The sequence below is a fragment of the Tachyglossus aculeatus genome, chromosome 12, assembly GCF_015852505.1.
Source record: "Tachyglossus aculeatus isolate mTacAcu1 chromosome 12, mTacAcu1.pri, whole genome shotgun sequence".
NCBI classification, from domain to species: domain Eukaryota; kingdom Metazoa; phylum Chordata; class Mammalia; order Monotremata; family Tachyglossidae; genus Tachyglossus; species Tachyglossus aculeatus.
Genome location: NC_052077.1, coordinates 24,032,316 through 24,056,014, shown reverse-complemented (window position 1 = coordinate 24,056,014; position 23,699 = coordinate 24,032,316). Strand labels below are relative to the sequence as shown.

The window sequence follows — 23,699 nt, the reverse complement described above, 5'->3', positions numbered from 1 at the left end:
ATTATTTATTTGGTCCCCAAGAAGTTTGGTGACACTTTTAAGTATGAAAATCATCATTACGAAGAAAGTCAGCCGAATTTCCCATCCACAAAGAACAGCTGAAAGGGTTTAGTAAAGTGATTTCGAAGTACTGCATGCACTTAATTTAGTTTTATTAAGGCCATCATTGTGTTTTAAATGAATACCAATTGATTAATCGAAACGTACTTTTTATGACTCACCACTATGTAGCAGATACCTATCTACTGCTTCATCATTAAGCCTCAAGAAGAATGTTGTTAATAATCAATTACTGTATTAGGATGCAACTGTCTTTTTTCATCTAATTAGCACAGTGTTAGGAGGGTTTTTTTTGTTTTTAATCCTTTACAGTATGGAGGAGTTTAGAGATTGAGACATTCCAGAAGAGGTTTTTTTGTCCCATATAAATCTCATAATAATTGTGATAATTGTTGGGTGCTCATCATGTGCCAAGTGTTGTACTAAGCACTGGGGTAGCTACAAGATAATCAAGTTGGAAATGGTCTCCGTCCCATATGGGGTTCAAATTCTGAGTTGGGAAGGGAGAACAAAATCTCTGAATTAGCTTTTTCCTTTTTAAGTTCTCCCAAATGTCAATGTTAGGCAATCAAAGAGCTCAATTAAAGAGCAAATAGATATGGTAGTGCTATTGCTTGCTGGTAACTGATGCAAAGAACACCTTTCTCAAGTCATTGGAAGAAGACATGATGTTAATATAGATCCATGAAATAAACATTTATACAAACTGGGCCAGGCTCTCCCTGCCATTACCCAAGCCTAACCCCAGGGTCAAATTCCACCCTTTATACAACATGTGCGACGTCCCCATGAGAGCCTCAATGACTCAGGGACTAAGCCAGTGAGAGTTGTTGTGTGAGGTCTATGAATTGAATTTGGCTGTAGATGTGCATGCAAGTAACAGATGGCCAGATTCATCGCATTACTTGGGGGATTAACATGAAACGTAAATGATCAGATACCTGATGTTTCAAAGATGTAGTTTTTACGGTGGGAGGTTATTTTGCAAAAGGTATTGTTGAGTGAGGTCTAAATCTCTGCACACTGAATTGGGAAAGTATGCACATATGTCCTTGGATATAGTTATGATTTGGTGTTTATTTTGTGCTTATATTTAGGGGACCATACTAAAGGAAATTTGTACTCTGTTTAAAGGACATTTGATAGTTTGTCCATGTAGTAGTGAGAATTGCATGTTTATGCACCAGTCAATAAATTAATGGTATTCGTTGAGCACTTATTTTGTGCAGAGCAATGCATTTGGCATTTGGGAGTGTACAATACGACACATTAGGTGGACACATATTCCCAACCCATGAGGAAATTACAGTTTAATAATAATTAATATTAATAGCGATGTTTGTTAAGTACATATGTGCCAGGCACTGTACTAAGTGCTGGGGTAGATACAAGATAATTGGGATGGATTCAGTTCCTGGCCCACATGGGGCTCACATTTTTAATCCCATTTTACAGATGAGGTAACTGAGGCCCAGAGAAGTTAAGTGAATTGTCCAAAATCTCACAGCAGACAAGTGAGGAGGTGGGGGGAGGGATTAGAGCCCAGGTCCTCTGATTCCCCAGCCCATTCTCCTTCTACTAGGCCACACTGCTTCTGAGATTTAGGTGTCTTGTTAGGCTACAAGGTGGAGTTTCTAGGCAAGAGACCTGTGGGGATTTGTGGTGTACCATACGTTGACATTAGTGGGCAAAGTTGAGGAAGAGCTTGATGGCCACCCACAGTTGGTCCCCTTCCTCTGAGAAGTAACAAACAGCAGCCTTCCCCTTGCAGTACACCAGGCCTGCTCCTTATGCAACTTGTTGTCCGAAATAAAGCCATACTAGCTTGGAAGGGAGGAAGGGTTATTAAGGAAGGATGCTTTCCTAGAGGAAGAAAATGCCTCCTTCTCATTTCATGTTTCTGACTAGTCACCGCTGGTTCTATAGAGTGCAAAATGTCCCTCAATTCACTGCTTCCTTGCAATTGCTACGATTCTGAGCATAGATTTGAAGGTGAAACTCAGGCCCTAAAGTGTAGCAACCTGAGATCATTTTCCAGATTACTTAATGCCCTTTTAGATTCGCAGAACGTGCACAGCTTGTGCCAGTTGCTGCACCAAACATAAACAAAGCAAGGAAAGCAACAGAACCACAAAGGCAGTCCAAGTGCAAAATTCCAATTATCAAAGCCCAAACACAAGCCTTTTATTAAGAACTCCACTTTGATCTGCTCTGTAATTGACACATTTTTTTAACCAAGTGAAACAATAACAATTTTATAGTGCATTTCTATGATTATTTTTCCTATACGAACAGTAACAGAATAGGATACTATGTCAAATGTTCTTTTGTGGTGGAAACAAAGCTCTGGGATTGGAACCTTCAGTTTAGACCACCTCAAACTCAGGCTCCTTGAACTTTGTGCAGCTCCCTGTAATAAGACATTTTCATTCAGAGGTTACTAAAGACCAGTTGTTTTCATTCATTCATTCATTCATTCTTATTGAGTGCTTACTGTGTGCAGAGCACTGTACTAAGCACTTGGGAAGTACAAGTTGGCAACATATGGAGACGGTCCCTACTCAGCAACGGGCTCACAGTCTAGAAGGGGGAGACAGACAACAAAACAAAACATGGAGACAGGTGTCAAGTCGTCAGAACAAATTCCTTCATTCTGTCATATTTATTGAGCGCTTACTCTGTGCAGAGCACTGTACTAAGCACTTGGGAAGTACAAGTTGGCGACGTATAGAGACGGTTCCTACCCAACAGCGGGTTCACAGTCTAGAAGGGGGAGACAGACAACAAAACAAAATCTATTAACAAAATAAAATAGAATAGTAAATATGTACAAGTAGAATTAAACAAATAGAATTAAAGCTAAATGCACATCATGAACAAAATAAATCTCATCATGATCATGGTAAGCGCTTATGACCTGCCAAGCCCTGTTCTAAGCTCTGGGCCCCCCGTTCCCCGGCCAGGGATGAAAGGCTCTGCTCATCACCACTGTCATTCATTCATTCATATTTATTGAGCGCTTACTGTGTGCAGAGCACTGTACTAAGCACTTGGGAAGTACAAGTTGGCAACATATAGAGATGGTCCCTACCCAGCAGCGGGCTCACAGTCTAGAAGGGGGAGACAGACAACAAAACATCACCACCTCATCAAAAAACATCTTAAGGATCCTACTTCTGCCAATATTTGGGTTGCTCTGAAGTTTCTGTTGAAAATACTGGTAAGGAGCTACTTTAGTTTGTGAAAATCATTTCCTTCTGATTTTGTAACTGAATTCAACAGAAAAATACCACGAGTGCCAATTAATGTTAGTGTTCTGATCACCCAATCCCAGAATTTTACCTCCAGAGTCCTAAATGTCATGCTCAATAGAATGGAGTAAGCCAGAGGAAGTACATATAAGTAATCTTAGCATGCCTGGCTTCTATTAAGGTTGCTTTTTCACTTGGGTACTAGCAACAACATGAGGGTTGATGTGACTGTACATTCCAATGTAAGCAGTCATTGGGAAAAACTCCCATTTTTGTGCCTCTTGGATTTTGTCATGTGCCCATGTAATAGGAACTTCTATATAGGCTGCTCCAACAAGTCAAAGATTTGGGGTTGAGGGAAAAACATCACTCCAGATTTTCCATTTTTGCTCAACATAATAGTGCCTAATAGAAACCAATGCATGCCACATGCGGTCATGTCATGGCTCCATCTTTTCAGTGTATTTTTATTGGTACAATTTTTTTACAAGCTAAATGGGTAGCCCTTTGGGTGTTGAGCAGCTTACTCTTTTGTTTCAATAACCTATTTTTGATTCCTTTGTTACACATCAAGGTACTCAAGATATTCTCTCTCTTTTGGGGGAAATATAGGTGAACTCACTGTGAAAGAACCTATGTTTCTGGATTTTGAGGTCAGAAATGAAATTCATCTTCTTGTTTTGGCTGAAAATCACCAGCATAGAGCACACTGCAAAGTTACGGTTCTAGTGCAAGATATGAATGATAACGTTCCAAGCTTTGAGCAAAGCAGTTACCAGGCATCAGTGTGGGAAGGCCAGCTCTACAATGCTTATGTTATGCAGGTAATGGAGAGTGTGGTTTTTATCAATTATTTCCTGTAATGATCCATAGCAAAAATCCAAGACATTTTTCCAAGAGGTACTTTCACCTTAAGTGGAGTTTTAAAATTATTATTTCAGATGGTCTACAGGTTTGTGAGGAATCCATGCATATTCTAGATGTCTGAATTGAGTCCCTGGATTGAAAATTCAGTGTTTTGTGTAATCAGACAACAGCTTTTGCCTTGTTCTTCAATTAACAGCAGTTTAATATGATTTCTCTTTTTCGGCTTTCATGTCTTCTACAACAGAGATCACAAATGATTATTTCAGTTTGGCTTTCCACCAACTTTCCCAATCTCATATTATCAGGTCCCCTTCATCCATGACTCTCCATCTCATTCTCTTCATCCTTCCCCAGTCAACCTTTTTATTATCTGTACCTTGCTCTCAACTCTCCCACTTCCCATTGCTTAAGGTGTTCCTTCAGGTAGAATTCCCATGCCACCCTAATCTGACAGATCACACCTCTCCCCAAACCATCAAAACTCTCCTAAAGCCCCACCTTCCCCAACAAACCTCCTCCAGTTAACTCCTGACACAGGCTACATCAACCCCTTCATCACTTTTAGCAGTTCATATCATATTTACTCACATAATTGCCTTCACCACATTACTACTAACCCCCAATTTTTGAGGACGAAGTAAAAGATTATTCTTCGTACCACATAATTATAAGTAGTGATAGTGGTGTGTAGTGTTGAAGGAGAGTGAGAACACAATGATGCAGTAGGATGGGGGAATTAATGTATTGAGTGCATATTGTTCCTAGATCTTGGAAGAGATGGGGTGCTGAGCATTCTTCCCTTTCATGACTGATTTGGTCCAACCCACGAACCCAGAAGCAGTCCCCTGGTTGAAATTGCATGTGTATATGTATATATTGCAATTTCCATTTTGAATTGTCTCTATCTGTCAATGAATTCTCCCACTGCTTATCCAAAAGGGTCAGATGGGCCTTGTTTTCCCCATTAAGCTATTTGGTCACTTCTCCACAACCAGGTAAACTAGTTGTTCCCCCTTTAAGGTGGTTTCTCTTTAAATGAATAGGTTCTTTCCTCTCCCCTGCCCCCCAAGGTTAATATTTTGCTGTTCTGCTGCTAAGAACAACATTTGTTTTGTGTATTTGTCTGTCTCCCCCTTCTAGACTGTGAGCCAGTTGTTGGTAGGGACTGTCTCTATATGTTACCAACTTGCAATAATAATAATAATGATGGCATTTATTAAGCGCTTACTATGTGCAAAGCACTGTTCTAAGTGCTGGGGTGCTTACAAGGTGATCATGTTGTCCCACAGGGGCTCACAGTCCTAATCCCCATTTTACAGATGAGTTAACTGAGGCACAGAGAAGTTAAGTGACTTGCCCAGTCACACAGCTGACAATTGGCAGAGCTGGGATTTGAACCCATGACCTCTGACTCCAAAGCCCATGCTGTTTCCACTTTCCACTGCTGCTTCTACAGTAGCATACAGTACAAGTGCTGCTTGTATTTCCCAAGCGCTTAGTACAGTGCTCTGCACACAGTAAGTGCTCAATAAATACGATTGAATGAATGAAAGAAATGCCCAGGAGACTGCAGATTATCCCCTTTTACAAATAATATCTATAATAATGGTATTTGCTAAGCACTTACTATGTGCAGATTGTCCCCTTTTACAAATAATAATAATAATGAAATTTATTAAGCACCCACTATGTGCAAAGCGCTAAGCTGCAAAGCACTAACATTATTAAGTGCTTACTATGTGCAAAGCACTGTTTTAAACTCTGGGGAGGTTACAAAGTGATCAGGTAGTCCCACGGGGGCTCACAGTCTTCATCCCCATTTTACAGTTGAGGCAGCTGAGGCACAGAGAAGTTAAGTGACTTGCCCAAAGTCACACAGAGCCCACAGTTGGTTAGGGACCGTCTCTATATGTTGCCAACTTGTACTTCCCAAGCACTTAGTACAGTGCTCTGCACACAGTAAGCACTCAATAAATATGGTTGAATGAATGAATGACAAGTGGCGGAGCCAGAATTCGAACCCATGACCTCCGACTCCAAAGCCCGTGCTCTTTCCACTGAGCCACGCTGCTTCTCTATTTATGATCATGGTATTTGTTAAGCACTTACTATGTGCAGCACTGTACTAAGCGCTGGGATAGATACAAGATAATCAAGGTCTCACATGGGCTCAGAGAGTAAGTAGGAGGGAGAACAGGTATTGAATCCCCATTTTGCAAGGGAGGGAACAGAGGCACAGAGAAGTGAAGGGGTTTTCCCAAGGTGATACAGCAACCAAGTGACAGATTTGAGATTAGAACCCAGGTCCCGCTGGCTCCCAGATTCATGCGCTTTCCAGATTCAGGCCACACTGCTTCTCTTCTAAGAATAAGATATGAGGACAGAAATAGGAAGTCTTTGTCCAGACTTTTGTATTTAACTCTATTATGTAGGCAAGGTATCTTAAGCTAGGGACAACGGGGTAGAACCCCAGTATAGTTTTCAAAACTACATCCTTTGTTTAGACTGCCATAGGGCTAAAGTAACTAGTCATCCCATTTTTTAAAAAATGTCCCCTTTTCCCACTTTGCAAATCTGGGCACCATACCATGAAGTTTATTATGAACTAAAGACTAGCGTATATTTTGCTTTCACTTTATTTTATAGAATGAGGTCCTACAAAAATCAGAAGGTTGTCAAGCCTTGTGGGACCTTAAGTCCACAAACAGTATTAGTTTTTCATGGCTGAAATCCTATTAAAATTTAGATGTTAAAACCCTGTGGAGAATGATGCAAACCTTCTGTGACCTTTGCAATGCTGCTTATGAAACAAATTAATGTCCAGTTTCTTTTAAAATGGCCAGTATTCTAGTCATTTCCTGTGATATTAATTTTTTAAGGACATTTTACTTGGACCACTTAAATACTATCTCTAAAGCCACCATGATGCTCATTTTTCTAGCAGGACCTTCACTCAGTTACTGAAAAGGTGGAAAATTTCTAGTTTCAAAAGTCGCCCCCCCACTACCCCCACCCCCAACCCATGTGGGAGTCCCATGTGGGACAGGACTGTGTCCAACCAGATTATCTAGTGTCTATACCACTGCTTAACAAAGTGCTTTACTCGTACTTTGCACATAGTAAACTCTTAACAGTTACTATAATTATCATTATTTCTTGTTTTGTTCCACACTGTTTCCTTTTCTGTTATTTCACACCAGGCAAGTGATATCATGTTTGAGTTTTCAGCAGATAAAATGGACAGTTTCTAGTCAAAGATAATTATGCTGTTTGTAATCTTTATTCCTTTTAAGTGTATTTGTCCCTATGGTTCTGAATTAAGGTTTCAGATATTTGTGTACAGTTCTCCTTGGGAGCTTTATATATGAGAACAACACTTGACTAATTGTATTGTGTGGACTGCTTCTTCCACTTTCAACTCAGTATTTTGGAGCCTAAATTTTGAGATTAGTTCATTTATGGCATCCTCTTCATCCAGGGACTCCAGCAGCAGCCGCATTGGAGTCTGCAGAAATCATTCCTTGTTATGTAATGGCATTTCTTTTTAAAATCACAAACCATAGTATACTTGAGTGTCACACACGTTAACCCTGTATTTGGTTCTTCCATAGGTTTTTGCTTCTGACATGGACAGTGGATTGAATGGGCAAATTGAATATTCCATCCTGTCTGGGAATCTAAATGATACATTTCAAATTGACTCAAAGAGTGGTGTCATAACAACAAATGCAATTCTGGATTATAATCTCGCCACCTCCAACAGGTTTGCTTGGATTCACAGCTGTTTGAGCTCCATATTAGCTTTAGTAATGAATAATCTGTGGTTTGAAGTACCACCACTATTGCTTTAATAATCTATTTATTTTAAATACATATTTCCTCATTTCCTTTAACTCATAGTGTTTGTTGAGAGTGGTTTTTTTTCATGAAAGAGTCATGGTTTTATTTTAGATTTTTCTCCTTTTCAGCTACTTTGCTATTTCTTTGTAAAGCTTTGAGAAAAAATGAATCACAAAGTTTCTTCTCCTTTCAGTGAAAAAATACCCCCCCCAAAAAAACTGTTTCATGTGAACCAACATCTCATCCCTATAGATCTTATCCATCATATATGAACAAATTTTTTTAAACTGAAGATTTTTATTTAATTAAAACCATCCCATTTTCATGTTCAACTCAACACAAGATTTGCCCACCAGTGAGGGGATTTAACATTAAGGAAAGTGTGAAATACCTCTGTCCTGAGTCATATAGACTAAATTGCGCTTTTTATTTTTTTTTCATTTCCCAGTGAACCAATCAATAATGGTATTTATGGAGTGCTTACTGTGTGTAGAACACTAATTAGCAATTAGCACACACAACAATAGGGTTGGTATATGTGTTCCCTGCCCACAGAGAGCATACCATATGACAGAGGGAGACTGACATTAAGATGAATTTTGGGTACATACATAAGGCTTGGAGCCAAGAGTGTGCTGAATATCAAGTACTTGAATGGTACAAATCCAAAGATAATGCAGAAGGCAGAGGAAGTAGGGGACATGAGGACTTAGTTGGGGAAGGCCTTTTGGAGAGATGTAATTTTAATAAGACTTTGAGAGTATGGAGAATGGTGTCTCTTGGATGTGAAGGGGGTGGCAGTTCCAGGCCAGAGAGAGAATGTCAGCAAGAGGTCAGCGGTGAAATAGATGAGATCGAGGTACAGTGCAGTGGCATTAGAGGAGTGAAGTGAGCGGGTTGGGATGGAGTAGTAAATCAGTGAGGTAAAATAGAAGGGGGTAAAGTGACAAAGTGCTTTAATGGTAATGATGATGATGGCATTTATTAAGCGCTTACTATGTGCTGGGGAGGTTACAAGGTGATCAGTTTGTCCTACGGGGTGCTCACAGTCTTAATCCCCATTTTACAGATGAGGTAACTGAGGCACAGAGAAGTTAAGTGACTTGCCTAAAGTCACACAGTTGACAATTGGAGGAGCCGGGATTTGAGCCCATGACCTCTGACTCCAAAGCCCATGCTCTTTCCACTGAGCCACACTGCGTCTCTGGTAATGAGTTTCTGTGGATGGGCAACCATTGGAGAGAACCCAGAACTGACCCTTGAGGGATTCCCACAGTTAGAGGGAGGAAGACAGTGAAAGACCAGACAAAAGAGTCCGAGAAGGAGTGGCCGAGAGATAGGAGGTGACCCAGAAGAAGACAGTGTCAGTGAATCCAAGGTTAGATAAGGAGGTGGTGCACAGTGTTGAAGGCAGATAAGAGATTGAGGAGGATTAGGACAGTGTATAAACCATAGGATTTGTCAAGAAGGAAGGTCATTGATGACCTTTGAGGGGAAGTTTCTGTAATGAGATGGCTAACATTATAAATAATCATTCATTCATTCAATCGTATTTATTGAGAGCTTACTGTGTGCAGAACACTTTACTAAGCGCTTGGGAAGTACAAGTACTTGGGAAGTACAAGTTGGCAACATATAGAGATGGTCCCTACCCAAAAGCGGGCTCACAGTCATGCCCAGAGGTATATAAGACTCTGATCCAATGTCCTTTTTCTCAGGGTATTGTTACAAAAATGTACTGCTCAAAATGTTTGTTAATTTTCCTTCTATTAGTACATTTAAAAAAAATTCCGCTAAACTGCATGGAAATCACATAGTCGAAGCACATTTCATATGTGTGTCTTCACTGTAATTACCTATTGAAAGTCCAGTACAAAGCATTGTATTAAGTGTGTGGGAAAGTGGTTCCCTGCCTTCAAAGTGCATTCAATCTAATGGGGTATTGAACTTGTAAAATAGTTCAACCTTTAAAATACCAATGTAATAGTCAAAAGGGAAAGCAATCAGAATAATAAAAGGGGGCTGCTTAGGCTTCCTATAGCCAGAAATTTCCAGTGTTCTTTGTGCTTAGAAGCGTTTTTAAATCTTCCTAATCAGTGGAAAGAGCACGGGCTTTGGAGTCAGTGGTCGTGGGTTCAAATCCCGGCTCTGCCAATTGTCAGCTGTGTGACCTTGGGCAAGTCATTTAGCTTCTCTGGGCCTTAGTTACCTCATCTGTAAAATGGGGGTTGACTGAGCTCCCGTGGGATAACCTGATCACCTTGTATCCCCCCAGCACTTACAACAGTGCTTTGCACATAGTAAGTGCTTAATAAATACCATCGTTATCTATCAGAACATTAAATAGCCTCAGTGTGATCAGCTGGGATCACATCTACCAATCCTAATGTAATGTACTTTCCTAAGTCCTTAGTAAAATTCTGTAAACACAGTAAGCACTCCATAAATATTCTTGATTGATTTCACCTGAGTTTGTCATAAAACAGTCTATGCATGTCCGTGAAGCACATGACACTGGGCAGAGGCAAACAGCTACCTTCTTGAAGTCCAGTAATGATCAAAATGATAAATAATGCTTCTTGTGATGGTTCCCCCACAAATCCCTCGAGTCATGGAGGCACCCTTTTTTGTCTAGCTTCAAGATTAAATTGTGTATTAAATACATTAATGTATTGTAAGGCGATGTATTAAGATATCTAATACATAGTTAATGTATTATATATTAAATACATTAATGTATTATGCAGTGTATTGAGGAAGCAGCATGGCCTAGTGGAAAGAGCCTGGGCCTGGAAATTAGAGGACCCCAAGTTCTGATCCTGGCTCCTCCACTTGTCTGCTGTGTGACCTTGGGCAAGTCACTTAACTTCTCTGTGCCCCAGTTCCCTCACCTGCAAAATGGGGATTCAGTACCTGTTCTCCCAGACTGTGAGCCTCAAGTGGCACCTGAGCGTCTTTTATCTACCCCAGAGTTCAGTACTGTGCTTAACAAATACCACAATTATTATTATCATTTTATCATTATTATGGTCACCCCTAAATCAGAAAACATTCATTTTAAATTATCTGCAGAATCCCCCAAGACGTAAGGGTATGAAAGCAGAGTGGTTAGAATAGAAGCATGGACAGAATCTGAACTTCATTGTTTGGCTGAGACACCAGTATAGGTTTTTTTTTTCCTGTTTCCCTCAGGGAAACCATAGAAGGTGATTATTTTTAGTAAAATATTTCCATATGTAACTTTCTTTCATTCTAGACAAAACAGGCCTTCTTTTTGGAATTATGGAGAGACCCAATTGAATATGAGCCTGTAATTCAAGCTGTTCACTTAGTTGACGTTCTACACTCTTGAGAATATAGCAGCCTGTGCCGTCTGTGAATGGCAGGAGAAACCACAGATTGAATCACTGCTCTGGTATTCAGAACTGTCATTCAGACATTGGTAGAGTAGTTCTTGTCATATCCTTTTAAAATATCTGACATAAGAGGTGAGGTTTACCTCAACATGCCACCAAAGATGGAAAAGGAGCAAGAAAATGACAGCTTAGGTAGTTTTCCTTCGAAGTGGTTTGGCAGTATCAGAGTGGTCTGATACCCTCCCCCGTATTAACGTTTTCCTTGGTTAGTTTCCTGACTGACCCAACTCTTTCCTACTTTAGTTGCTGAGTGACATTTTGGCTCTCAGCTTCAGGCTTGTCACTGATCAATGGCCACCCACACCCACTTGTTATGAGAAACCTTCCCAGTTAATTCAAATCAATCATTGAACCATACTTCCAGCACTCTGTTCTTACAGTGCTTCTAAATAAATCTGGTGTATTAGATCAGGTATCTGGTACCTAACAAACACTAAATAATAAGAGTATTCTTTGAGGATTGTACTGTTATGCACTGTTTGGGATACGGTACCAAAAATAACTTCATCTGTGATTAGAAAGTTTTGGAACTTCCTTTGGTTATCTCAAAAAAATTAAAAATGCAAATTTCATTTCCCAGGGCATGGCTTTAAGCTGATGAAAGTCATCAAGAATCCTTGGCATCATTACTTTTCCAGTGTAGTGGGCTTTTTTGGAAAGGGAGGAATAATTATTACAGAAAACACTCTCCAAAGTGGCTCATTTGTTTTGTTGTAAATGCATCTTAGCCTCTTGGGGACTGCTGGATTCAATTCTCAGAACCTGTCAAAAAAATAAATTCCAACATTTCATTTTTATTTTGGAATTTATTTAGAAGAATATATTTGAAAAAGTGATGCCAAGAAAAAAATGGCTCATTTTCATTTAAGCATTAAGTATTACTGTTGTTATTCTCATTCCTGGCTGATAACCTCTCTTGACTTGTCTTCAAACTAGGTTGGTGATACAAGCCACAGATAAAGGGTTACCCAGGCTTTCTGGTACAAGTGTGGTCGTGATACAGGTGGTGGATATAAATAATAACGCCCCAGTCTTTCTACCATCAGATCCTGTGAAAGTAGCAGAAAGTAAGTGTGGAAATTGGACTAGTTGAATATTGAATGAGGTTAAAGGAGATTTATTTCTCTTTTCTCTAGTATTTGGTATGCACAGGTCTCGAGTGATTGATTAATGGTAGTCTGATCATGGGAAACATTGTGACATATTGTAAAGAGCATGGTTCTGGAAGTTCCAGCTCTGCTCCCACTAGCCTACCATGTGACGGACCTTAGGCAACTCATTTAACTTCTGGGCCTCCTGCTCTCCCTAGCTCTTAGGCTGTGAGTCTCATTTAGGACAGGGACTGTCTGATCTGATTATCTTGTATCTACCATAATGCATAGCTCATAATAGCCACCTAATAAATCACTAAATTATTAAATGTCTACTTTGTACGGCACACTGAGATCGAAGCAAATAAACACAGCCCCTGTCCCACCAGGAGATTACAGTGGGAAAGGACAGACAAGCACTCAGGCACCTTGCCCTCACCTCACTTCTCTCCTACTACAACTCAGCCCACACACTTCGCTCCTCTAATGATAACTTTCTCACTATACCTTGATCTTGTCCATCTCAACGCCAACCTGTCCCCCAGGTCCTTCCCTTTGGCCTGGAACTTTCTCCCTCTCCATAACCAACAAACAGTTACTCTCCCTACCTGCTTCAAAGCCTTATTGAAGACACAGCTCTTCCAAGAGGCCTTCCCTGACTAAGCTCCCTTTTCTCTTTCTTCAATTCCCTTCTGCATTGCCATGACTTGCTCCCTTACATACATATCTGAAATTTTATTTATTTATATCAATATGTCTCCCCCTCTAGATTGTAAGCTCATTGTGGGCAGGGAATGTGTGTTATATTGTAGTCTCCCAAGTGCTTAGTACAGTGTTCCTGCACACAGTGAGCACTCAATAAGTACGACTGACTGACTGAGGAATAAATTGTACACACTGAAAGCAACTAAATACACAGAATTGAGAAACTCATACCATACCTTAGGAAAGTCATTCTTGAGGGAGGGACCCCCAGGAATCTCCCTAGTCAATGCCACAGTTGTTCATTACAAACAGCTCCGCCTCCCCTGAGCTCTAACTGTCAAGAAGGCGGACTGCTGCAGACCTAGCTGCAGACATCTGGAAGCTTGGGCAAGTCCTGGACTACCCAATGGAGTGGAGACTCTGGGCCTGAGAATTAAGGAGAAAAGAGATGTCATTACTACAGCTTACTTATTGCACTGTGGCCCACAATCTGGTTAAGCGCATCCAAAGATTAGTGGTAGTGAGCACTTACACACTGAAATATTGCTCATTGAATCAGCACTCAGTCTCTCAGCTGACTTCTCCGCTCCCAGCTCCCAGCGTAAGGTATGGCAAATCGGAACAACGGTCCCAGGCTCTGCACTTCGGAGGAGCCTTAACCCTCCTGCTATAAGCTGCAGAAGGTCCATATTTTCCACCGGAATCAGTAGTTCTCGGACCGGCACTGAAAATCTAAACTTGTTAAGTGAAACCACTAATTTCCTAAAACTATATAAAATGCAGTGTTATTTGGGGTGATAGGTAAGGAGTCTGCGAGGGATTGACTCACTTTTACATCAAATCTGATTATTTAACTGGTGCCCAATGAAAACGAATGAGGGTATCCTGTTTGGGTTGTTTTACTTATCCTGCAAGAATTCAGAAAGGGTAAAATTAGTCACAATATTGTCCCATAAAAACCTTGCCTATCTCAGTTCCCTTTCCTGCTGATTACAATGGGCAACCTATAAAATATGCTAAGAAATAACATGATTATATTGGATTTAGAGCAGATGTGTGGAGGTAATACAAAAAAATTAAAATAAGTTATTCAATGAAATGTCACCATGCTTTTCTCTATTTTAGATGCCTCGCCTAGTTACATTGTCACTCAGGTATCAGCTTATGATGGGGACTTGAGCCCAGCTCTAGCCTTCAGTTTCACCAAGGAAGGTAATCCTGGAACCAAATTTGCTATTGATCCAGTCACTGGAAAAATAATGCTGGTGAAGCCATTGGATTTTGAAGAAACAGCCGAATATGAGCTGCAGATTCAAGCTTCGGATTCAGTGCACCACACAGAAACTGCTGTCAGAGTCCACGTTTTAGATGTCAATGACAATCCACCAGAATTTATTCAAGATTCCTATCAGGTACAAAAATCTCTAATAGTTGGTCTTCTTGTTCTGCCGTATGATTTAATGTTGATGACACAGTCAAAACTGCTTAAGGAGGCAGGCGCACCTTGGCCCGTGAAAGTATAGGCAATTCTGCAGACCGTAAATTTGTTGTGGAGCTTAGTGTCTCTTATTGTCACAAGACCCACTCCTTTGTCCATCACTATATGGTGTTCTGTTCTATTGTGCTGCTTGTTTGTTTTTTGCTGTGAAAAGCAGCGTGGCTCAGTGGAAAGAGCACAGGCTTGGGAGTCAGGCGTCATGGGTTCAAATCCCGGCTCCGCCGCTTGTCAGCTATGTGACTTTGGGCAAGTCACTTAACTTCTCTGTGCCTCAGTTACCTCATCTGTAAAATGGGGATTAAGATTGTGAGCCCCACGTGGCACAACCTGATCACCTTGTTTCCTCCCCAGCACTTAGAACAGGGCTTGGTACATAGTAGGCGCTTAACAAATACCAAAATTATTATTAAAAGTAGTTTAACTTCAAACATAATTGATTTATTCATTCCTTACTTGTGGACATACATATGTTGACCTTCTTTCCTCATTTTAGTTATCCGCAACTGTCAACAGATTTAGAGAGTGTAGGTTTTTCAGTTAGCAATACTGTTAGGTACTTGTAGCTGTAGGTTGGTTTTCCTTTCTTTTTAAAATTAATGTGATTATGATATTAAGTACTTATTGTGTGCTAAGACCCAGGGAAGATACATGGGAATCAGATGGAACACAAATCTTTAAGCATTGATTGTTATAATGTGATTACATCTGAGGTGTCCATTATGTATGTGGATTTCAAATATTTAAAACTTCAAACTGAAAAGATTTCTCTCTTCGGTAGGCATATTTGGTAAGGTTAACATGCAGCACTTTGCGTAAGTGGTTATCATAAACATGATTTAGTGAACAGGACAAGTCATCTACTTAGTGAAACATAAAAGAATGGTTTATGTGCTTTCATTTATAATGAAGTGAAATTTAAGTTCAGTACAAAACATAACTTTTTTATTAAAGTATTATGTTATAATGCCTTATTCATTCATTCACTCAATTGTATTTATTGAGCGCTTACTGTGTGCAGAGCACTGTACTAAGCGCTTGGGAGGTACAAGTTGGCAACATATAGAGACAGTCCCTCCCCAACAATGAGCTCACAGTTTAGAAGGGGGAGACAGACAACAAAACAAAACATATTAACAAATTAAAATAAATAGAATAGTAAATATGTACAAGTAAAATAGAGTAATAAATCTGTACAAACGTATATACAGGTGCTGTGGGGAGGGGAAGGAGGGAGCGTGGGGGGGATGGGGAGTGGGAGAGGAAGGAGGGGGCTCAGTCTGGGAAGGCCTCCTGGAGGAGGTGAACTCTCAGTAGGGCTTTGAAGGGAGGAAGAGAGCTAGCTTGGCGGATGTGCGGAGGGATGGCATTCCAGGCCAGGGGGAGGATGTGGGCTGGGGGTTGATGGTGGGACAGGCGAGAACGAGGCACAGTGCGGAGGTTAGTGGCAGAGGAGCGGAGGGTGTGGGCTGGGCTGGAGAAGGAGAGAAGGGAGGTGAGGTAGGAAGGGGCGAGGTGATGGACAGCCTTGAAGCCGAGAGTGAGGAGTTTTTGCCTGATGCATTGGTTGACTGGTAGCCACTGGAGATTTTTGAGGAGGGGAGTTACATGCCCAGAGCGTTTCTGCACAAAGATGATCCGGGCAGCGGCGTGAAGTATAGACTGAAGTTGGGGGAGGCAGGAGGATGGGAGATCAGAGAGGAGGCTGATGCGGTAATCCAGTCAGGATAGGATGAGAGCTTGAATGAGCAGGGTAGCAGCTTGGATGGAGAGGAAAGGGCGGATCTTGGCGATGTTGCGGAGGTGAGACCGGCAGGTTTTGGTGACGGAATGGATGTGAGGGGTGAACGAGAGAGCAGAGTCGAGGATGGCACCAAGGTTGCGGGCTTGTGAGATGGGAAGGATGGTAGTGCCGTCTACAGTGATGGGAATGTCAGGGAGAGGGCAGGGTTTGGGAGGGAAGATAAGGAGTTCAGTCTTGGACATATTTGGACTTATTTCCATTCGCATTTTCTTCCAGTAAGAAATATTGAATATCATGAAACTCTTGGAGTTGTTTTGAGATATTTTTCAAGCATCTTAGTCAAATGAAATCTCAAAAGGATAAATTCTCTCTGAATCCTGGAATTTGTCTGATACGTTTTTAATAGCCAAAATTTGTAAAACTGTTCCAGTTAAAGAAAATCAAGAAAGCCATCCCTTTTCTAAATAAGGCATTTCTTCAGTTTTCAGTATCAGAACAAAACACCCCCGTGACTAGATTCTGCCCCACAAAACGAGCATTAGTTATTACAACAAATCGTCTTTCAAGCTCTTGTTTCTCCTTTTTTAACTCAGGTCACAATACCTGAATTGACACCTGTGGGATCCTTTGTCTTGGCTGTGTCTGCCACCGACAGAGACTTGGGCAGAAGTGGAGTAATTTCCTATAAAATCATTTCCTCCTGTGAAGAATTTTCTATTGATCTTAAGAATGGTGAGTAGAATTCAAGAGCCAAATTTTGCATTACTGAACAGCACATTCAGGTGCATTTTCCTGAAAGGTATTGGTTACTGAAATAGAGATGCCATCCTCTTGTTTATTCACAAGTGAGAGGAAGCAAAAGGGAAATCCAAGAATCAGCTGGCCTTTATTTACAGCTGAGGCTGAAGGGTAATAAACAAAAGAGTGATTGAATGGTCATGAGTGTGAGGAGACAATGGTCCCCAAGGCTGTAGTTCTGTTAATCCAGCCTATCAAGTAGAATTCTAGCAATCAGCCCAGGTCTCTCTATTTTTATATACCTCTTTAATTCACAAATGATGAAGCTCTGGGATATAGTCAGATATAGTCTCCTGAAATGGAGGTTATTCCTCAGTTTGACACAGATTTGCTGAATGTGACTTTTAAGGAGAATGAATGATAGCAGGACACTAAGTAGCTGCTGCATGGAGCGCTAAAATTGGAACACCAAAAGCAAGGAAGGAAGAGGAAATATTTTAAGGCCTCAGGCAGTGCTACAGTCCATCTGAAACCTGGGACCAGAATAGCCTATTTCTATCAGAAAGGAGTTCCTGTTTTCAAGAAAAAGCCTTATAAGGTACACAAGACAAGTGAGTGAAAGAGAAAACAGCACTAGGCACTACCAACAATAAACATAAGAACACAATAAGAGATAGCCTTTTTGTGTGTTTAATGAAACCAGCCTGTGGGTTCCACATGACCTTTTCACCTACACATCTTCTCACAGGTCAGTTTCACCATCAGTGCTAAATTTCTTCAATAAAAAGGACAGCTACACACACACACTTCATTCAGTTGTATCTATTGAATGCTTACTGTGTTCAGAGCACTGTACTAAGCACATGAGAGAATACAATGTAACACAGGCACATTCCCTGCCCACAACAAGTTTACATACACACATGATGAAGCCAAGGTAATGAACTTTATATTGAAATTGAATAACAGGCACTACCGCGGCTGAAGGCTTTTCTTTACCTTCACTTTTGGGCCAAAGCACCAGGCTCCCCTCATTTCCATTTTCCATTCTGGAATATAGGAGTCATTTGCCAAGTATTGACCAACATGTCATACCTCAATCAAGAAAAGTGTGTCTCTTTTTGAGCTAAAGCACCTTAAGAATTGGATGGAGTCAAAAGAGAAAGTATATTCAAGCCCTGCATACATTAAACATGAAAGCACAACAAAGTGATAACTGTGTGCACACTGTCACCAAGACTCTCCAATGACTCATACACCCCAGCTGCATTTCACTATTAGTGGCATCTTGTTTGAGTAGGGAGGACAACTATTTATAGAATCAATCAATTGGTAGTATAAGCACTTAGTACAGTTCTCTGCACACAGTAAGTGCTCAGTAAATATGATTGAATGAATTTATTGGGTACAACATAGTAGACGTATACCTTTCTGGTCCAAGGTAATTTGACACCTCAAGCAAACTGATTTTCCCCAAACCTTACTTTTGATGCAATCTGGGGTGGTGGAAAGTGCACCCTGTAGGTGTTGGTTTTTTTAATAGGAGGATTTTAAAAGTGGGGAGAATTGTTTTACGGATTGAGGTGGGGAGGAAGAGTTCCAGATGGAGGAAAGGGCGTGCACAAATGGGTAGGAGGCAGGAGAAGGTGAGCCTGGGAGGAGCAAAGAGTGCAAGCTGGAGTGTAGTGGGAGAAGAGAGGAGCAAAATACGGAGAATGCAGCTAGTGTCGAGTCTGGAAGACAAAGGTCACATTTATTTTTGAGACTGGTGTAGTGGGTTCTGAATTTCATATTAGGAAGGTGACCTGGGATGAAGGGCATGGGTTATTCTGAAAAGGGGAGAAGGTGGAGGCTCAGAAACTAATGCAGTAATCCAGTTGGGAGATGGCAAAGGGAAATCCAGAAATTATTATGGAGGATGTTAGCTGAGTGTTGTGTTAGCATTGAACACCTGAATGTAAATTCTTAGTGTTTCTTCTTATTTTTCAGGCTCAATATTTACTGCCAAGACTGATATGCATCTTGAAAAAAAATCATTTCAGTGTCTCATAGAAGCTAGAGACAATGGAATCCCTGCTTTGACAGCCATAACTTTAGTGATCATAGATATTAAAGATGTAAACAATTATGCCCCAGTGTTCACAGCGGCACATTATAATTTCAGTGTGAGTGAAGATGCTGTCATCGGAAGCCTCCTTGCCACATTTTCAGCTATTGACCATGACTGGACCCGTGAGAACACAGATGTTGACTATTCTATTTTCCATGGCAATACCCAGAACCAATTCCTTGTGGAAACGAGAACTGTCCAGTCAGAATATTCTTTTAAAAAGGTGGGTCACCTTGTGCTGAGTCGGACTCTGGACCGAGAGACTGCTCCAAGCCATCGCCTTGTCATTCTAGCATCTGACTGTGGCCACCCTCCATTGACCGCCACAGCTACCGTAGTGATAAGTGTACTTGATACTAATGATAATCCACCTGTATTCCGCACTCCAGAACATCATGTCCACATCAGAGAAAATATTCTCCCGGGGAGTCCTATCGCAGTCATCTCGGCAAATGATTGTGACTCAGGACCCAACGGTGAAGTCACCTACACATTAATCTCTGGAAATGAAAAGGGCCATTTCCATTTAGATGAAAAAACGGGAGCTGTAGATTTGATTAAATCTCTAGATTATGAGGAAACCACCAAATTCACTCTGACCCTGCAAGCTTCAGATGAAGGCTCAAAAAATGTTGCTTTCTCAGTTATCTTTGTCAGTGTTCTGGATGATAATGATCACGCTCCGCAGTTTGTGCTCCCCATCTTGAAGTCTGTTGTTTATGAAAACCTGCCCAGTTTTTTCACTGTGTGCACAATTAATGCCTTGGATTTTGACACAGGCCCTTATGGACATCTGACTTATTCCATTCAGTCTTCCTGTATGCAGGATCCTGGTGTGCCTCACGATCATGAAATGTTCAGTATTGACCCATTAACGGGAGAAGTCCGGGCAAGGCAAATACTCGACTATGAAAGTCAGAGCCACTATTGTTTCGTAGTTCAGGCCAAAGACAAAGGTGCCTCAACAGCTACCTTAACAGTTCAAGTGGATATCGAAGGGGCAGATGAATTCGAACCTGTTTTCACCCAAGATGAGTATCATTTTCATCTCCCACAGGTCACTGAAATAGGACACATTGTTGGCAAGGTGGCAGCATCTGATGCCGATGCTGGTGAAGACGGCATTGTCCTTTATTTCCTTGACGTGCCTTCTCAATTCTTTTCTGTGAATGAAACCAATGGAAACATTTATGTAACTGGGCTCCTCCCCCTCAGGAAAACCCTCAAGAAAGATGAAACTATTGAATTGATTGTCCTAGCACACAGCCCCAAGCCAAACTCTAAGTCTACTACCTGTAAAATTCTTGTGAATGTACCTTCGTCTCCAGAGAGCTACTGGACAATGACAGCAAATAGCCTTTCTATTAGCCTTATGATCTCTTCTGTAGTATTCCTCTTGTTGACCATCAGTTTCATTGCACTAATTTGGAGATTCAGGCAAAAATATGTGACGAATTCCCGTGCGAAAAAAAGGGCACCATCTCCTCCAGCTATTGATTCGAGCCTCACTGTTGACATTAATGGTCCGAAAGGTCCCCAGAAATTCCGAGAGCGCAACAACAGTTTGCTTCCCTTGGGTTCGGCATCAGAATGGATGAGTTTAGTGGACACCAGAGAGACAAAGCATCTGAGTAATCCATGCAGGCACTCGAGCTCAAGTGGTCATGGTTCCACTGAAGGAGAGACCACTGCAGATGAAGAAATCAAGACAATAAATGGGCACCCATGCCGAAAAGGCGCCAGTTCAGTGCTAAGTGAACGAGGGTCTCGGGTGCCAGACTCGGGAATCCCCCGGGACTCGGACTGGTTCTCATGCCAGTCTGAGGAAATGGATGTGGTGCGCACTACTGACACTGTTGAAAGTGTCCGTGCCTTCAGAGGGGACGGTGAAGACTGTACAACCAATTCTTCTTGCAGCAGAGGGTTGAAGGAAAAATATATCTTGGTGGATGGCAGGAGAGATTGTCTCTTTATCCCAAGGGTTCAAGACGCACGAGATGGCACTCTGGCCATGGTTGTAGCTTCTGACGAGGATCTGAGAGGGAGCTATAACTGGGATTACCTCCTTAGCTGGGAACCTCGGTTTCAGCCTCTCGCCTCCGTGTTCGGTGATATTGCCAAGCTGGAGGATGAACATTTGCAGGTGCCTGGTTTTCTAAAGGAGAAGAAATCCTTTATCTTCCCTGCTCCCCTAATAACATCTGTTGCCCAGCCTGACATAAGGGCAGTTCCACCACATATGCCAACTCTAACCCTAGGGAAAACATTCCAAAAATACCCTCGTTCACCCCTGGTCCAGCATCGTGACTATCTGCTGTCAGCAATGACACCCAGTTTCTCTCCGTCAGTCTCTTTGCTGACCATGCAGACTCCTACAGCATCACCAATATTACCAGATATGAGTCTGTTTGGAGCCCATTCAAGTGGTTCATCTCATGGCCCCGAAACTTAAAATTCAATCAGAAATATTATAAGACATGAACGGGACACTGCGCACAATAAAACACTGTTGGCCATTGATGAATGAACAAAGTATAGGATTCCCAAGTTAGTTCATCAGGGTTGATTTAATTTTTACATAAGAAAGGGTGACATATCTTAGTCTTGAGTTTTTATTGCAACCTTACTGTATTCTGTAAAATCTTTCCCCCATAGGGAGAAGATGCATCTTTCCTAATTTTTATTTTTCGCTCCCACACTGATGTTTTCTGAAAAGTGCTGCCCTGTCCGAAACTACTGGCTTTCAGAATGGAAAAGGGTCTTTCTGAACAGGCAAAAGTGATTGCCAAATAATTTAAGGTAGAAACAAAATGCAGGGCTCTATAGGTCCATTCCAGCACATCACTCTCAATGACAGTCTCCACTGCCTCCATTAAGACCCTCATTAGATTGTAAGGTCCTTGCAGACAAGGATCATGTTTACCAAGCATTGAGTACATAGCTCTGTCCCACAGTAAGCACTAAATAAATAATAACGATTGATGGCAAGGACCTAGTTCGGTGCTCTTGCATCCAGTAGGCACCCAATAAATACTAGTGAATCAATTAATAAAATTTAAAATTGGTTTTAAAGTAAAACTGGATACTGAAAAGTACAAGTTAGGTAAAAAGAAAAAATGAGTTTAGTAAAATTTTGGTAATCCCTGCCTCTTTCAAATTTAGTTTCCATAATAAGAGACTTACCCCCATGAGTAAACTAATTTCTGGATCCTTTCTCTATATCAGCTTGCTGTTGGAGGCCTCTCTCGAGAATTATGTCCTTTCTAAGGGAAAGATAATGAGAAAAGAAGAATGGAATTAGATATATGGTGGTGCCAAGAAAAATCAGGAAAGAGTTGGGAAACAATTGTCTGTTGAGTGATCAAGACTGTAAAGTCTGGACCCAAACTGTGTTTGAGAATACTTGGGAACAATAGGGTTCCCACCTCACAGAGTTTCAAAACATGCTTTCTTGGGCCTATTTCCAGTGAGAGCAAAATATGTTTCCTCTTTTTTTTTTTTTTGGCCTGGACACAGGGCACATGTAAATATATTGAAGCTTCAAAATTAATTTATGGAAATTCATTAATTCAATTATTTTTTTCTTTTAAAAGGTTGCTTTTGATAAAAAAAAAATACAAATAATAATGTTGTACAATGAATCAGTAGAAAATATATGCCCATTAAAAATAAATGTAAGACTCTGTTTATTTGCTATCCATATCATTGAATACCTAGATTAATGTAATGGCATTTTTTAAAATTAAAACTTTTGAAAACTTTTTCTACTAAAAGAAATTTACCTTCAAATCATTCCTTTCGTCTGTTTATGGTCTAGCATCTTGGTCCTTTTAAAGTTTCAGCATGCACTGGATGAAGCAGTTGAGAGCTTGCTACAATTGTGTCCAATTCGTCAGTACTGGGTTCAGCAATCATTACTGGAAATCAGTAGAGGTTCAGTGTTAAATGATCAATTTTAATTATTCTACTTTCAGTACTATGTCATGTGATCAGCCCAGAGCATAGTCCCTTTGTTAAGAAGTGGATAGTGGTTCAAAAGTCACAGCACCATGATATCTGAGCTCAGTTATTTGGAATTCAGAAAGTTCAATCTAAAACATTGCTTCTCAACTTGTGATACTTTGTGACCTCCCCTTTAGGGCTTGTTTGCCTTTGTTGTAAAAAGGTCATGTACCTTTTACTGTTGTTTTATGTCCCTGTACATTCTATCAGTCTCTTAGCTGTTTTTCTCTTCCACTTGAAAACTTTGGCTGGTATAGGACTGAGACCAAGTACTATCTTAATGATACCAGCACAGAGTGATTGAAAAGCACTGCTTGAGGAACTATAAGTACAGAACTGACCACTTAAGAAGTTAACCACATCGGTTTGTTAGACACACT

General features: G+C 40.9%; 1 protein-coding gene across 1 annotated transcript in view; it reads left to right on the top strand.

The window, feature by feature from the left end:
• Positions 1 to 23,004, top strand: part of DCHS2 (dachsous cadherin-related 2) — a 149,226-nt gene extending 126,222 nt beyond the window's left edge. The window contains exons 15-20 of the mRNA XM_038755050.1: positions 3,924 to 4,135; positions 7,790 to 7,941; positions 12,371 to 12,501; positions 14,356 to 14,642; positions 17,063 to 17,201; positions 19,197 to 23,004. Coding sequence (XP_038610978.1) covers positions 3,924 to 4,135; positions 7,790 to 7,941; positions 12,371 to 12,501; positions 14,356 to 14,642; positions 17,063 to 17,201; positions 19,197 to 21,769 — 3,494 coding nt within the window. The 3' untranslated portion in view covers positions 21,770 to 23,004. The remainder of the gene's footprint in view (positions 1 to 3,923; positions 4,136 to 7,789; positions 7,942 to 12,370; positions 12,502 to 14,355; positions 14,643 to 17,062; positions 17,202 to 19,196) is intronic.
• The last annotated feature ends 695 nt before the right edge of the window (positions 23,005 to 23,699 follow it).